The 16,571-nt window shown below is 41.6% G+C and overlaps 1 protein-coding gene and 1 pseudogene across 3 annotated transcripts in view; both read left to right on the plus strand.

The window, feature by feature from the left end:
• LHFPL2 (LHFPL tetraspan subfamily member 2) overlaps positions 1 to 10,916 on the plus strand; it is a 120,174-nt gene extending 109,258 nt beyond the window's left edge. For all 3 annotated transcript variants that reach the window (XM_039709947.1, XM_039709946.1, XM_039709948.1), the window contains one exon: positions 10,266 to 10,916. In XM_039709947.1, coding sequence (XP_039565881.1) covers positions 10,266 to 10,522 — 257 coding nt within the window. In that variant the 3' untranslated portion in view covers positions 10,523 to 10,916. The remainder of the gene's footprint in view (positions 1 to 10,265) is intronic.
• Positions 10,592 to 13,081, plus strand: LOC120502525 (annotated as a pseudogene).
• Positions 13,082 to 16,571: the final 3,490 nt, after the last annotated feature.

Below are 16,571 nucleotides of genomic sequence, written 5' to 3' on the forward strand. Positions count from 1 at the left end.
TACTTTTAGTTTGTGAACCACTTGAAATGGAGAGGCTGGAGGAGAAAGGATATTATTACATGCTAACTGACAAGAATCAATTCAAAGTAAACTTTCACAGTAATTATGTAGCTATAGGAAGTAAATAATTGGTTATCCAGTACTGACGTATGTTGGTATGTCTATAGTGTAGTTGCATATGTATTTACAAATCTTATTTGGGCTTGTGTACTTCACTTCGTTGCTAAGTAATATAATATAAACATAACCTAGCCTCAAAAGAGGGTGGGGAGAGCTTAGGACAGAGCCTAAACCAAGTTTGGCTTTCATCTCTGATAGTTTCCTTTATGAAGTTCATAATCAGCAACTTGGCTTCCTTTTTTGGCCTCTGCCATGGCTGGGCAGACACAACCCCTTCCCCACAGCCAGTGTTTGCCTGACTTGCAGCTGAGCCACAATGCACCAGCAGCACCCTGACTGCACACCAGGGGGAGGAAGCTAAATTAGCTAAACTAATATTACATCACAGAACTTGAGCAAGCCCTTGTGGGTTTTTGTGGGGACATCATGTGCCTGCAAAGGCTTTGGGGAGAGCATTGGGGAAATGGAGCTGACACATGAGGAAGGCTAATGGATTTGGGAGTTCAAGTTTTTTTACTTCTGTTTTACTGTGCTGGAGCAGGGCTGCCTTGCCAGGAACATTTACCAAAAGAGGATAAAATAGTTCCTCCTCTCTAAAATCTTTCCAGGATGCTGATGGCTTCATCTGGGAGGTCTCTCATAGGTCACCCCCTTTTCATGTCTTCTTCTGTTCACAGTCCACTGTCTCCTAGCTGGGGCGTGACAGAAGCATGTAGAAATTGGGTTGCAACTGTCAGAAGACCTGCTGTGTGCCAGGTGCACACCACAGAGTGTCTCTGGTTTATTCAGGTGAATATATGAGTGCATTTTGCTGTGTGGCTTAGCTGGCTGTGCCATTGGCATCTTTAGCAGGCAGGTGTCCAGTCAGCCAAAGCAGAGGTTTGTGTTTTCAAGTGCTGCTGCAGGCAGGCCGAGAGCAGTAGGTTCCCTTGGATGCTTAGTTGAGTCTGTCTGTTTGGGCCCAGATGCTGCAGCTTTGGGCCTCTCTCTGTCACCCCAGAAGTTTCTCCTCCAGCATTGCTGGGGAATGGCTCAGCTTCTTCCTTTCCAAGACCTGAGAGGTTTGGTTTTCCCTCTGACTGTTGCCCTGCAAGTTCTTAAGCAATAATAGCTATTCCACAGTACTTTCTCTTCTCAGGTGTCTCGAGAGCTCTTTTGCATTCTTTGTTCTGACATTTTTGTGATTTCTCTCTATGACTTTCCATGTCTTCCTCTTTTCCCTTCTTGGTATCTTGAAGGGTTCCTGCATCAGCAGCTGCTGCAGGACCTTAGCAATAGTTCAATTGCAGGAGTACAACTCTACCCTCAAATACAAAGAAACTTCTCTGCAGCTTTCTAAAATGAAGAGGTGAAATTCAGTTTCAAACCAGCTGTGTGTATAGCAGTCTGTCTTCACTGCTGAAAGAGTTTGTTTTACATCTCTTGAGCTGAGAAATTGTTCAGCCTGTTACACTTACTTGGCATCGTTTTCATTTTGGGAGTCTGGGTGATTAGGAAGATGGCCTGAGCAGAGTGTGATAGGAACCATCTGAAGGGGATGAGGATCTGGAGCTGGTTGTGGGGGTGGGTGAAGTAGGATGCAGCCACACAGGGTGGGCTCATGGTGTGTGCAGCCATGCGACTGCAGACTCCTGGCTGCTGGAAGTTAAGGAGGCCGGTGGGAGTTGCGAAGGAGGAAGCTGGGGAGGAAGTGGGAGGTCAGCCAGGCCTTTCATCATAGAGGGGAGAAAAAGCAGGAGACACAAGCTGTGGGAGAGGGGGCATGAGGCTTCTAGAGCTCTTTCATAATTCAGACCATAACAGAAAAGGTTACAGTAGTTGCAGCATAGTTTAGGATGTTTGTTTATAGGTGGCATCATGCTGTACAAAGGCATTATTTTGTCTGAGATGGAGACAAACAAGTGAATAAGGAAGCAGGCACCTTGTGAGCTGATGTTGCCTGCCAGCAGCAGAAGCTGTTGAACAGACAGGGAGCCCAAGCAGTAGGAGAGCAAAGCAAGAGTGATTTTGCCCTTGAAGGCAAGGAAGCTTCTTGTTTGTCTTTCTAAAATGCAGAGCATGCATTTTTCAAAAAGCATATTTCCTCTTTGGATTCAGCTCAGAGGTTTTCTTTTCTGGTGCCAGAATTCTGAATTCTTGGGGTGGGAAGAAAGAAAAAAGGGGGGGGAGAGGGATTTCTGATGGAAATCCTGACAGTCTGGACTGCTTTTGCTGTCTGTGGTATAGTGCTTCCTGTAACCTATATGGCCCAATGCCAGCATGATATCTAGTACACACTTGGCTGCTGAAAGTTCAAGCAAAGGGAACTCCTGTCTTGGAATATGCCAGGGAAGGAAAACTAAGTTCAAGTGCTAAATTGCTATTGAGCCTGAGGGAGACCATTAGTAACTTCAAAGAAATAAAATGAAGATGTCAGTATTTTGTTAGATTTGGTGGTTGACTCATCTCCTGCACTATCAAGGTGGACACTTGAAAACCAGAGGACACACAGCAGATTAAAATTAATTGAAAAATAAACAAAAATGTCAGGTTTTCAGTGATCAAGTTTGGCAGTTGATTATCTTGACAAACATAAATCTCTTCCAACAAACAGCACTTTGTGTGAGAGAGACTCCCATGCTACCCACTGAGAAACATTTTACTGTGGCACACGTGCACACTGAGGTCTCTTACTTCTACCAACATAGGTGAAATGCTGAGCACTTATTTACACCCCTGTCCTGGTGGTGTGGGAAAGAGTGCTGGTGACCCCAAGAGGCCATGGAGATATCAGGAGGGCACTAGGGCTCTGTTTCTGTCAGATTTTTGGTTCTAGGCCTCAGAGCCAAGACAGATGCTGCTATTTTTATATAGAATGCAAACACGAGGAAAACATTTAAACTTAGCTAATGCTGTATTCTCACTCAAACACAAGAAAAAAAGATGAAAATAGCTGTGTCAAGAAGAGGGGCTAACTTTTGCTAAGCTTCTGTCTTTGGTGTTTCTGATGTGGTGGTGAGGAAATAAGTCAATTTGAGTTGTGCTTTCTTACCCAGTACAGATGCCCTGCACTCTGCTGCTGAATAGCTCATGAAGCCACAGGAAATTCTCCCCTTCCTGCACCTCCATTTGCCTTTTCCTTCAGGCTGAGTCCTAGTTCCTCTGCAGCTCCTCTCCCCCACCCCCAAACTGAAGTTTTGTTTGTACTACGGGATCAGTATTGAGGAAATGTAAGGCCATGAAAAAGGTGACCTGTAGCCCTTTTACCTCTGTTTAAGCTAAGGGAGGTGGTTGTTTTGGCCACCCTTACTGAGTATAGTTATATTTCATTCCTTTCTACTAATCCAGCATGAGTGATTGGTGGTTTGGAGGCAATGGCACTCACTGGTTGAATAGTAGTGGAAAAGGTTATGGTGAGTGGTAGGAAATAGATGGGATCTTGTCCTCTGCTTCTTTTGAGAACAGAATATTTAATATGACCTTTCTTCCCTGATTCAGAAGCCTCCTTGAATTTACCACCCACAACTGAATTTCTCACTAAAGGAGCATTGACTGAGCCTTTTATTGGGTCATCCTAGATTAAAAACACTCAGTGCTTTTTTGGGTTTTAAAGTAAAATGTGAGAGTGGCTGAGCCTGAGCAATGGCCCGATGAGTGGAGGGTCTTTATTTACCTCTGTACTGCTGAAAAAATGTAAACATTTGGTTTTTCCCATATAAGTTGCTTTGTCTTGACTTAATTGCTTGGGTTGACAGCCACCACATGGGAGCCCCCAGAGTGTGGTGACTTTACACAGCTGGCAGCCAGCAAAGAGACAGCAGTGTCACTTCAAGGCTTGGGACTGATTTTACTTTGAGTCTACACATTTTCTTCTCTCCCAGCTAATGGGCACTGTCACCACATACATAAAACTTATTAAAAACTAATGGTGAATTTACCATCTCCTCTCTTAAAAAAAGCAGTCTGCAGGCTCACACTTCACTTCAGAGAAGTCTGAGCAGTAAGATCATACCAATACAATAAACAACCCCCAAATTCCTAATGCTGAACTAATAGACTGAGTTAAATTGTGGCTTTTTTGGGGGAGTAGTAAAATACAATGGTTGATAATGGTTGAGTGTTTCCCCTGCACTGTATTTCTGTCTCTGTTTCCAGATTGCAACAGTGCTAATGTCATCAGAGGTTTGCATAGGTTTGGTTATGAATAAGTATCTACAATTTGCATAATACATGGAAAAAGAAACCTGAGAGTAGGAACCTTATCCTCTTCCTCAGCTTGTGGAAGGCAGTGATTAGGGAAATATTTTTTCTTCTGGTATGTGCATGCCCTTATAGTACCCTGAGACAATTCTAAAGGGAAAAAAAAATCCGTGCAGGTTTTGAGGCATCACCTGTTGTAGGTTGTAGTATTAAACTACTACATCACAGGTTGTAGTATTAAACTACTAATTCTTCTGCCTCAGCTTAGGGTATCCCAGGTACACTGGAATCAATATATGTGAGCAGTCATCTGCAGTGCTTGAAGGTATGAAGGTGTGCACTTGCCTCAGTGCACTGCCTGCTGGCAGCCCTCCCCCTCTCAACAGCCATGCTTCCAACATGCCCCAAAACACATCTTCTTGTGTTAGCCTGCACCAACTGTGATGTCCAGGTGGGATTTCTAAAGCATTGATCTTCATAATACTGTGAATTTTTCTTTTGTTTCTCATGCAGCATTTATGAGTGGGCCAGAGGCCCATTTCCAAGACACTAGGGCATGCAAAGTCTCCCCTTTTTTTCTGGGCAAAGACTTACTTGCCTCTGGTCAGCTGCTTGCATTTGGTGGGTCTGGCAGCCATCCAGGGGGCTGAAGAGCAATTGCAGAGGCAGGTCTGGGGCCCTGTGCTGTGGGTACTATAAACAGTGCTCCATTCAGCATCTCACACTTTTCCTATATCCAGTGTGGAGTGCCAGAAACACCACGTCAGCAGGCCTGAGCCCATCTCTTGAGCTCTCGTCTGATTAAAATGGTACTACTGAATCACTTCACAGGCTGAAGGTGTCTGTTGTGCAGCTGCCAAGTCCCTTCACCTGTCTGTCAGGGGCAAAGTGATCAAAGTGCATGAGAGGTAACCTGGTAGCATCCCTTTGTCAGGGGTTTGTCAGGAAAAATTTCCATATGGGAGAACTTTCTTGGCTTAAGCTACACTAGTATATTTGTACAGGTATTTAACATATGAAATGTTCAGGTAGCATATTGACATATGTGGAAAAGTGAGCAAAAAAGGCAGGGTGCCTGGCTGATGCAGTGTCCCTGGACTGATTCTTAATCCCCGGTGGTTTTGCAGAAGGTTAAAACAATCAGGATCAGTGCCACTGGGGATGCAGCCCACCTGCACTGCATGGCAAAGCTAGTCCCTCCCTGCTTTTACCCTTTTACCCTTTTTTCCCTCTCTTAAAATGTTGCTGCTCAGTTGTGCGGCTCCATAGGAGTCTGTTGCAGTGCCACCTCATTGATCATAGCTGCTTAATTTCCTGTTTCTTCAGCAGTATTTAAAAACTTTTTTTACTATTTTGCTAGGAAATGAGTAGATAGTTTCAGGCTTTGCAATGGAAAGTGGCTTTGTTAGTATATGATCTTGTTTAATATGGCACAACAGCAGCAGCACAGGAGACTGTCAGAACTAAACAGCATGCCTTCATCTGGCTGAACAAGCCTCTGCCCTGCCTCCTGTCTCAAGGGTTGCTTCCAAGGAAAAAGAAAGGTTTTACTCAGATCTGAACCCCAGCTCATAATGTGACATAAAAATGCCCACAGTGAAAGGCTGGTCTGTTGGTTTTCCACAGTGTTGACCTGGCGGCATTGCTGCAGTGTATAAAAACCAGGAGGAGCCTGGTACAGCTGCAGGCCTTTAAAAGGGGAAAAGTTCTTGGTGCAGAAATACAAAAAGTCTTATCCTATAGAAAAAGCATTAATCAAGTGTCTTCTGAAATATTTTTGCACAGTGATGCAGTTTTCTATATTGATACTGATATTGATGTTCTCAGTATGCTAAGGTTTTGCTTTGGTGTTTTCGGAGAAAGGAGTTGCTTTTACACCATTTAAGTAAAGAATGCCTGATGTTTGATAGGCTGTTGTAATCAGGAGATACATAGTAATCAAATAGTAACATTAAAATCTAAATCTCAAAGACATCTTTTCAAAAGCAAGTAATTAGGGCTTGATAATAAAAAGTTGTATGGTGAAATTGCGTTCAGTGAAAGATGTAAAAATGTTCTCTGCTGACAGAACTTACACCTAAGAGTGTAAGACCTCATAGGTGAGGTCTCTGGGTAAAAAAGTAATTTGAATAGCTCTCTGTTGTCATTCCTAGGCATCTGGCAAGACTGTGTGACATTCATACCTCTGTTTTGAGGATTCCTCAGAGCAGAGGTAACTGAGAACTGGCAACAACTAACAAAAGGAAATTTTGAAAAATAATCATATTGATTTCAAGAAGCAGGATTGTGCTGCTTAAAAAGTAGAAACAGTGAATGTGTACAGCAGAAGCTGCAGTTTCAGCAGTGCAGCTGTGCCCATAGAGGGATTTAAATCTAGAATAGTGCAAGCATGAACTCTGTGGATGTGCCTGTAGATGAGCACAGTGGAAAATAGCTTGTAATATTTTCAGAGTGAATTTGTTCCTCCCAGCAGGGTGAGCAAACAGCAATAATTTCACAGGTAGGTTGTCTGTGAATTAAAAATAATTTCTTGTACAGCAGCACAAAGAACTGAAGAGGTTCATTGTAGAAAACTTGTTCAGACAGAACACACAATTTTTATTCTCTGTTCTTTTTCTTGAGTACTGGCTTCTCTTCAAAGACACAGGGGCAAACAAAAACTGATTTATTAAGGAGAAATACTCCATAATTAATATTTACTGTCCTTCTGCTAGATATGTCTCAAGGCAAACTGTCAACAGAAGATACGTTTTTTTCTCCTTGTCCCTTTGCATCCATGCTTCCAGGAGTAGAGGGGGTGGTTCTTTTTGAGGGGTGTCTGGCTGCAAGTAATTGAACAGTTAAGTGCTTTGGTTTGCTGTCTGCTGTTTCAGGCAGTTTAGGCAATGGTTTGCACTATTAGTGTGTGGTGGAGCATCATCTGTCTGTTTTGTTCAGCTGTAGGAGTCATTGAGATGGGCTCTGTGACTGTCTCTGCTGAGATACTGGGTGGCAGGAAGCAAAGCTGCTCTTCCATTGAACACTCTGTTCTGGGCTGATGGGGAGAGGCAGGAAGGGACACTGCACAGCTCAGCCATTGCTCTGGATATGGGAGTTTGAGCTGAATATGTGATGAGGGGCCTGTGCCTCTCCCTTTGCTGTTAGCGTGAACCAAAGGAGTGCCTTTCTTCTCTGGGTATTTTGAATTGACTTAGTGGAATCATCTTTATTTACTTTTCCTGTCAAGCAGGAACCAGTTATTAATTAAATAAGAAATTGTGATAAATATTAGAGATAGTGCTAAGATGCTCATGAAACACTTTCTGTCTGCTCTGAAATGGAGAAGTAGGAAGGAGGTTTGGTAGTGAAAATACTACTTTTTTTTTATTTCATTATGCTGGTCCAGTATAGGAGTTACAGTTAGCTGTCTGAAATCAGGTACACACTCTGACTGTATTCAAATCCATAGTTAAGGCTTTCCTCCAGACTTTGTGTTCATTTGTGAGAAAATAGATGAAGTTTATCAAATTGTGGCTTTTTATAGTATTTATTATATTTATATATCCAGGAAATTTCTGTACTTTTGAAAAAAAATGGTCTAAGTCAGTAAAGTCCTGATGACTACATTTGGGAGCCTTTTGAGAGCCTGAGTTTTGGGTAATGGCTTTTGAGCTTGGGGCATACATTCCATGAACCAGTAGCTTTCAGGAGTTGCCCAGTGCTCTAGTTTTGATAAAAAGTGATGGATATGTCTTCTTGGTCCTGTTTTGACACGGGGCCATAAGCTGGGTTTGCTGTTAAACACGGGCTGTCTAGGTTTGTGAGTGATGGAGTGGTAAACTTTAAAAACTTCCATGTTGGCAGCAGCTATGCTGGCATTTCAGATCCAGCTTCTTAATTCAGTGATGGTGATTTTTACCTACCAAAGGGCTTGTGATCGTTAGAGATCGCAGCAACTGGCCCATACCAATGTGCAGTCAGAAAGATACACAGCGTGGTCATACTGGCTGCGCAGAACAGGAAACTAGTGATGAGTAGGGGAGAAGGAACTGCTGGTGTTTAGTCTGAAATGGCTGCAGGGCTCAGCAGGATGAATGCACAGCTTATCCAGGTCTGTCCAAGATAAAGCAATACTTTATACTTAATGTATTTGGCCAACCAGCCAGGAAACACTGCATAAAATTTGTCACTGGTTCTTAAATGTGAGCAGTGATGAAATCCCTCCACAGAGAACGGATATCACTCACTAATGGATTTTGCCGCCCCAAAGAGTAATGACATTTAGGTCATTCATGCCCATGGTGTTGTGTCATCATTAGAAAAACGCTGGAGGAAGGACTTTCTTTTGTGAAATGTCTGGCATTCACAGACATTAATTTTAGACAGTTGGATGATGTTTTTTGCTTTTTGTGTAAATTAATTGCTTACTAGCTAGGACCCACATTTTCATTGTTGATGAGGCCAATATCATGCATCTGGCCAAATTTCTTTGAATAAAAATTAAGGAACCCTAACATACTGCAGAGAAGTCTTAACTGCTAGTCTAACTGAATGGAAGCAGATGAAAACAAGTCTTTAAACCTGTTCTTTGTAATCTCTTGATTACAGGAAAAAAAAAAAGACTGGCTTTTTGTGCACAACTTTTAGCCTGTTTCTAGAAGGTGACAGCATTTTTAGCAGCTGTTTTCATCAGCATACCAGGTTAAATAAAGGGATCTAAAGTGCAGGAAGAGTAAATCAGAAATATTTATGGGATCTGGAAAGCTATATTAATTTTCTGGATAAACTGACTGCATTTAAACAAAAACTGTTTTTCATCATTTTCCTTTTAAGCAAATTTTTAAGGTAAACAGAAAGCAAATTTTGATACTGTGAGCTGTTCTTGTGTTTAGCTCCTTCTTACATTCCTTGTAGAAAGGAGGTATGTGTTTAATGCATTGTGATTTTTTTTAGTGCTCATGAAAAAGCACTGTAGCCACTAGCATGTTAGACATTTTGATTAAATCTCCTTTCTTTGTGCAAAGACGCGTGTGCAGGGACACTAATGTGACTTTCAATTTCCTTAATGAAGCCCTTCACTGCTTAGATGGTCTTCATAGAGAAACCTGTAAATACAAGAGAAAATCACATGGGTGGAACAAGTTAGTCTGAGCTTTTCACGTCCAGCCTGAGGCACACCAGACTCTTGGGGGTGTTTAGCAAGATGGGGAGTTGAGGCTTTTGCCCCTGCCATCACTGGAAAACTGCTTTCCTTCTGAAGTAGTTAGTCGACTGTTTGGAGCATCCCAGGGTTACGTATGCACTGGCTACGGATACTTGGATCTGTTTGTTTGAGGCAGGCTCCAGAATCCCTCTGTTATGAGAGCAGCTTAGTGAACTGGCAGTGTTATCTTTCTACTATGTCCTAATGTGGCAAAAAAGTAGAAATGTGACTGGTTTTTTGTGGTTTTGGGGTTTTTTGGATTTGTTTCGTTTGTTGTTGGTTTTTGTTTGTTTTTTTCCAGGCAAGAAAATTGATGTAGGCAAAATCCAGAGGAAAACAGGCAAACATGTTTATGGTGAATTGCTAAATAAAGCTAAATACAAAATCAAAAGTGGATGCAAATATTCCTACATTCTTGAGAAGTGCAAGCATAAGCAGTAGGTGGAGATGCTTGAATATTTTGCATGCTCTGTATTTGTGGCAATAATGTGTGAGAGGAAAGGATGTAGGAGGAGTACAGAGATTAAAGTAAGGAATTAGGCCATTATCATAAAAAGTAAGCCTTTCATGACATAAATCACAGGGTAGCTTCAAATTTAGTTGAAAGACTGCATGGCATATACGAGGCAACAATCAGTAAAGGAAGATTGGATGGATGAGATGTCAGTTTTCTCCTAATTGTGGTAAATTATGAGTATTAGTGACCATAATAACAATTACTAGATGTGCTGCATTTGGTGTTAGACTGATTGTTTGTAAAACTTCTTTCTGTTTTTACTTCTAGGGCTCTTCCTTATCTTAGGCTTGATACTTTACCCTGCAGGTTGGGGATGCCAGAAGGCGATAAGCTATTGTGGACCTTATGCTTCTGCTTACAAACTAGGAGACTGCTCCTTGGGCTGGGCTTTCTACACAGCTATCGGCGGCACTGTTCTGACGTTCATCTGTGCAGTCTTCTCGGCGCAAGCTGAAATAGCCACATCCAGTGACAAAGTGCAAGAAGAAATAGAAGAAGGAAAAAACCTTATCTGCCTCCTTTAACTCCAGCGGGGAAAAATACCAGCACCTGGATCTTTATCTGCTTTCCATTGACTGGGCAAGCAGATCCATTTACCTGTTTTTACCATTTGTGTGATTGAGCCCCATGCATTCCAACCCTGAACTACTGAAAGGGTCTTTCTTCTTTGCTGGGCAATGAGGATCAGAGAAAGGATCCCAAGAAAGCAGAATGTAAATACTTGGGGATATTTTTAGTTTCATTCTGTGATCAGGACACAGTGATATTAATCCGACTGGGGATGTGAGTAATCACATGTATATAACAGGAATGTTGTTAAAACTGAAAAATTCTGATTGATCGGATTGCCTAACCCACCATGGTCACTTTGAAGAATTTGGGTTTAAAATAATAAAAGCCAGCACATTTTTTTTTAAGCAAAAGAGAAGCTTATTTTAATGAGGCTTTGTTTCCAAGGGCTCCCCTCACTGGTGAATATTTCTTTACCATCACCTGGTTTGGTACCATTTTCATGGAGGTGCTTTTTGGTAGTGAACTTCCTAGAAGTACAGTGCCTTCTTGGATATTAACTCTATGTTGGAGAGAGCAAAGCTGACGTTTACACCAATCTTAAATCATTTAGAAAGTCAAGTCCTTACCAGGTTTCTCTCTCTTGAAACTTAGAGCACAAGGTGTGTGCAACTTATTACTTAGCAGGTAAATACTGTTTCCACTGACTAGACAGAGAAGATGTTGTTAAACTGGCTCTCACCTGATTAACATAAAACTGAAATATTTCTACAGCTGTTATTAAAACTTCTGAAATCCCAAGCAGACAACAGCTCCCCACAGTACCTGCCATATCTGGGCTGCAACCTCTCCTACAACTGTGGATTCCACATTGTAATTCAACATTGTACTTTTTCTCTTGTCAGTGAAACGTCATTCCCAGTCTACAGATGAGTCTGTCTCATGACCCAGACGCACATGAGTCTTTAGGAAATTTAAATTTTTCAGGAAGCCTTTACAAATTCTTTGTGGCTGGGAAGATTTTTTTTTCCCTTTTTTTTGTGTGTGTGTAGTAGTAGACCTTTTTCCAACTAAATCAGCAGAAGTTAAACAGACATTGCCACAAATGCCTTTTTTCTCAAAGCCAGCTCGTTGTGTTATTTGTGGTGTTGCCTCACTTACTAGAACTACTTCTGATACGAAGTTTGTAAGGTATTTTAACAAACAAAGGAATGATGCAACTGTGCCATAGGAGCATTGGGGATAACTGATCTGAGTAGTTCTAATTAAATACTAGGTGAATTTTAGATTCCTTTTCTTATTTCTTGGTAGTTTAACATCATCTAGTGACAATGTTGCTTCACTATCACACAGAGCAGAGGTTCTTGGTTTTGCCTGGTCAGTCCCTTAAAATGTGCCATTAGTTATTAAAAAATGGTTGTTACTGTCCAGGTAGGCAGCTGCTCTCAAGGCACTGCTGATGTGCTTCACAAGACAAGAGCTGTTCCGCAGTCCTGCCGGCGGGCCCGGGCAGCCAGGAGGATTGGGGAGCAGTCACGGAGCTGGGGTCCCCTTCCAGCGCCGGCTGCCCACCAGTGACAGCAGCTCCAGCCTGTGCCTCTATGCCCATGGCACCTGCCACCTGTGCACTGGGCAGATACACAGGTGACCTCTGAGACGCAGTGCAACAAGGTCATCTTCTGCCTGTATTCAAAAAGGGATTGTTTTAACCTAGCCTCTTCTTGCATTCACCTGCTCCTGCAACCCACATCCACCATCAACTACTTTAAAACAGGGAACTCAATGTTCTTTTAAATATTGAATTTAAATCCCCCCCAAAGTTATGGTCTGGGACCAACTGCCTGCACAAATCAAGATTTTAATAAAGCAAAATTACCAGCACGAAGTGGTGCTCGAGGGTGAAAACCAGAACCCACACACCTTGTCCATACCTGTGTGTCTCATTGGCTTTGCCCCATACACATCCCCCACACCTGAAGGACATGCACTGGGCTTGTACTGGGGTCCAGCAAGGCTTCCTCCAGGCATCCTTCCTGAGCCCCTTCTGGAGCATGCGCTGAACCTGGGCCACCAGCTCAGCTCTCCCCTGCCCTCCAGGGCCCTGCAGCTGGGACAGAGGGGGTAAGCAGTTGTATGAGTACCATATAAACCAGCTAAAAATTACTAAGCAGATGTACAGTTTTAGCTTCCTTAGGTGGGTAGCAATCCAAAGTCCAGGTCACCATTGCCAACAAGTCTTGACACAGTATTAGGGTGAAAAATGCTGCACTGGCTTAAGCACTTGATTAGCCAGAATCAGGTCAGGTTAGTCCTTACAAAGGTCGAGAGAGCATAATCCACTCTTGTTGAGAAGTAAACAATGAACAACCTTCATTCATGTTACTAGCTGACCTCTGCTGTGATACTCATGATGCTTAAAAAATTTCAGTAGTACATTTTGTTTGGGCTTGATTTTTTAAGTATTAAAGAGATTTTCAGTGGCACATTTTGCTTTTGTTTGCATTCGTAACCAAGGAGAACCAGCTTTTCTGCTTGTTGCTGGTATATTATCAGCTTGCTCTGCAACAGCATAATTAACTAACTTGCAAGAATATCCATGTTCATCACATAGTACAGACAGAAGACAGGCTGGGAAGAAATACAGAGGAGAAATAATCAGAATTTCTTTTCTCAGGGTTCTGTTTTTCTAGCAAGTGATAAGGTGGTATATATAGCGATTTTTTTTTCCTGGATGAGGTTTTCAGGTGCAGGGTGCACTCCTTAAAATTTCACAGCTGTTTAAATTGCTCCTGAAGTTCACCTCAGCAGTAGCTTTCAAAGGCACTTTGGGAAAGAAAAAAGCAGAATCAGCTTAAAGCTAATTTAATTGATTTCATGAGGGGGCTGTAGAGTGTAACTGCTTCTTAATGTACATGCACTGCATAGGATCTAGAGGAATTTGCTGTGGATTCTTTAAAACCTGTGTGCCAATTAGTTCAGTTTAACTTTGTTTTGTGGTATTGAAGATTTCTTCAAACATCTGTGGTTTCATCAACTTCTTAAAACTTATATTCAATAAAGTGCCATAGACATTTTTTTTTAATTGTAGCATATTTAAATATATATATTATATATATATATCTACACAGACTTGTGTGAGATGTGCAATACAAGGAGTGGGTTTTGTGGGGGGTTTTTGGTTATTTTGTTGGGGTTTTTTTTTTGTTTCATTTTGTTTTTTAGTTTTTTGCTTTTAAACAAGTGATTGGAAAAGGGACTTCCCAGGGAAGAAGTGGCTGGAGTTTGGTAGTGTGGATATAGTGCAACACAATAAAATCACTGATGTTGAAGATCAATACAACAGTAGTAAAAGCAGCTTGAAGATTTAACAAAAATATCTTCTAGATTGATTTGAATTACTCAGAATACAGACACTTCCACAGTGTGAAGCTGTGTCCACCTCTTGCCATTAACACTCAAAAAGCTCAGCAAGGGTTTCTTAGTGTGCTTTATTTGTAATGTGGCACTGCAAAAAACATTGCTACTGAGCTATTTCTGGGTTGTCTATATCACCTTTGTATCTATTTTACTCAATAAAGTTCTCTGGATTCTGAGATTTTTTTTTTTTAGCCAAATAATTTCCATTTTGCATTGTTACCCCCCCCCCCCCCCCCCCCCCCCCCCCCCACAAAATCTCCCCGCCTCTGGATGCAGGTGTAGGAATATAGTTGCCTCAGATGACCACATGGCTTTAGCGTGTTAACTTTATTCTAATTAAGACAGCAATAAAACTCCGACACATCCTCTTTATTCATCTAAGAAAACTGCTTATTCGCCCACGGCATATGCCCGAGATTCTCTGAAGAGAGGTAAAAAACAACCCTCACGTAAGTGACAGTCACTTTTTAAGCCGGCTATTTGTGCCCGAGGATTGCTCCGAGGCGCAGTGGAGCCAGCAGCAGTAACGTTTATTTCACTGTCAGTGCTGCCCTTGCCTGCAGTATTTTATCTGCGGCAGGAGATGGGCAAGAACTCCTCAGAAACAAGTCTTCCTCGTCCACTTTTATTGGCCTTTTAAAAACCGCCTTTGAAATAACACCGGAGGGCTTTGGATGTATTTACACCTTTCTTGTGGCTATCCAGACATTTTTTTCCAGTGATTATTAATATTTTGTAATGGGGAAGGGGGGGGGGGGGGGTTTTAAGATTTTTTTTTACCCAAAAAATTTCCTTTTTGCTTTTTTCCCCCCCCCCCCCACCCCCCACTGGAGTTTCCCACATCCTAGTGGTAAATGGAGAGGAGTTCAGGCCTTCCTTGGAAGCTGTGGGCACTGGTGCCTGCACCTCAAGGAAAGGGCAGAGTCCAACAAAAGCAGAGCACGGCAGCAATGCATACACAGCTCCTCGGTATAGGAAGAGCGGCTGCAGCAATCCAGCTACAGTAGGTTTTGAGCCATGGTTTATTTGTGGTACTGTTTTCTGTTCTTGACTCACCACTATGTACAACTGTTAGCATGAATGATGTACCTAATGGTTTCTTTTTAACCTAAATTTCAATTAAATGTGAGTTTTTTAACTTTTAACAGGAGTCTGACTACCTTAATACAAGCATATTGGACAAGTTGAGACAAGCTGAACTTTGACTGTAGCTTTAATAGGATTTAAGATCCCAGTCCAATGATGTATTTCAGATTCCCATCTGACTTAAACAGTTATTACTGATTACTGATCAGAAGTATGTGATCTGAAATTGTAACTTTGTGTTATATAATACAGTTCCATTAAAGAGACCGTCTAATTGAATATAGCTCTGACAAAATGTGTTTCATTTTGCAACTAAAGCACTGCATTTCCTTTTTCATGAAAAAGGGTAGTCACAGTTGTAAAACAAATATTGCTTCACCATACACAGATTTTAAAAATGGTGTTTGCCATAGTGTGTTTTAGCTTTCAGCTGTGACATGACAAACACTAGAGAAAGGTTACAAAGCCAGCCTACAGCAGAACCAGGAACAAGGCTTTCCATAGTTTAAAGAAAAGTCAGCATGTCTCTTTATTTGTCAGTCACAGTGGTCCACTTCCATTAAATTTATATATAATTATTCATGTATAGTTTAAGTACACTTCCAACAGTTCCTGAACTACAGAGAAGCAGCTCTCAGTTACAACTTGGAACATCTAGTAACCTATAATCCAGAAGTTGGGGGATAGATGCCACTGAATGCACCACTACCACCATCAATTTATGAATTTCAAAGCACTTATTCTCCAAATATAAAACACTGCTTAAAGAAATTAGTAAGTACTGATTTAAACAGCTAGAAGTATTACCTTCCTTTTTCAGTAAAGTTAATGGAGTTGGCAGTAGCAGAGAGTTTGAGTCTCCAGTTATGTGTATTACCCATTTCTGTATTCTTGTAACTTGTTCTCCAAGCTCCATCTGGGTTTAGAATAGTGGAGCAATCACAAAATGGATGTCTATTATCAGTGTTAAGAGTGACAGGAATATGAAGATGTTGTCTTGTTTTGCAATTCACTGAAAACTTGTTTTCAAACAAATGCCTTTTATTTGGAATATCTTGATATCAACAAAATTCTGAGAGTGTAGGAATCAGTATCTGTAACTGGCTTAAGGTATCACTCAGATGTGGTGGGATCAATAACTTGGTCTGACCAAGGTAAAAGAGAAAGAATGTCAGATTTAATCACATAGGTCTTAGGCTGGAGTCAGTGATCTCAGGAGTGTTTAGTTTTTTCCATCCTGTAATTGATTCTGTGATTCTGTATTCTGACTACTTCTGATTGTTGTCTTACCCTGGACAAAAAGTGTCACCCCACTGCCCAATCCAGGATATCCATTTTTTCTTTCAAAACATCATGCACTCCTCTAAAAAGAACATCATGCATTCTTCTAAAAAAATACAGGCACAGCAAAGACAACACTTCGGCACTGAAAAACAGCAACCATGCACTGGCATGTGTGCAATGACTACAGCTCAGAGGAACACAATTGTTTAATTAGGCTATAAACATGATAAAATCTACTAGCAGCATTGTCAGCTGGAGCAGTGGCAGAGCAGCTGA

The sequence above is a fragment of the Passer montanus genome, unplaced genomic scaffold, assembly GCF_014805655.1.
Source record: "Passer montanus isolate IOZ18808 unplaced genomic scaffold, ASM1480565v1 scaffold22, whole genome shotgun sequence".
Taxonomy (NCBI): domain Eukaryota; kingdom Metazoa; phylum Chordata; class Aves; order Passeriformes; family Passeridae; genus Passer; species Passer montanus.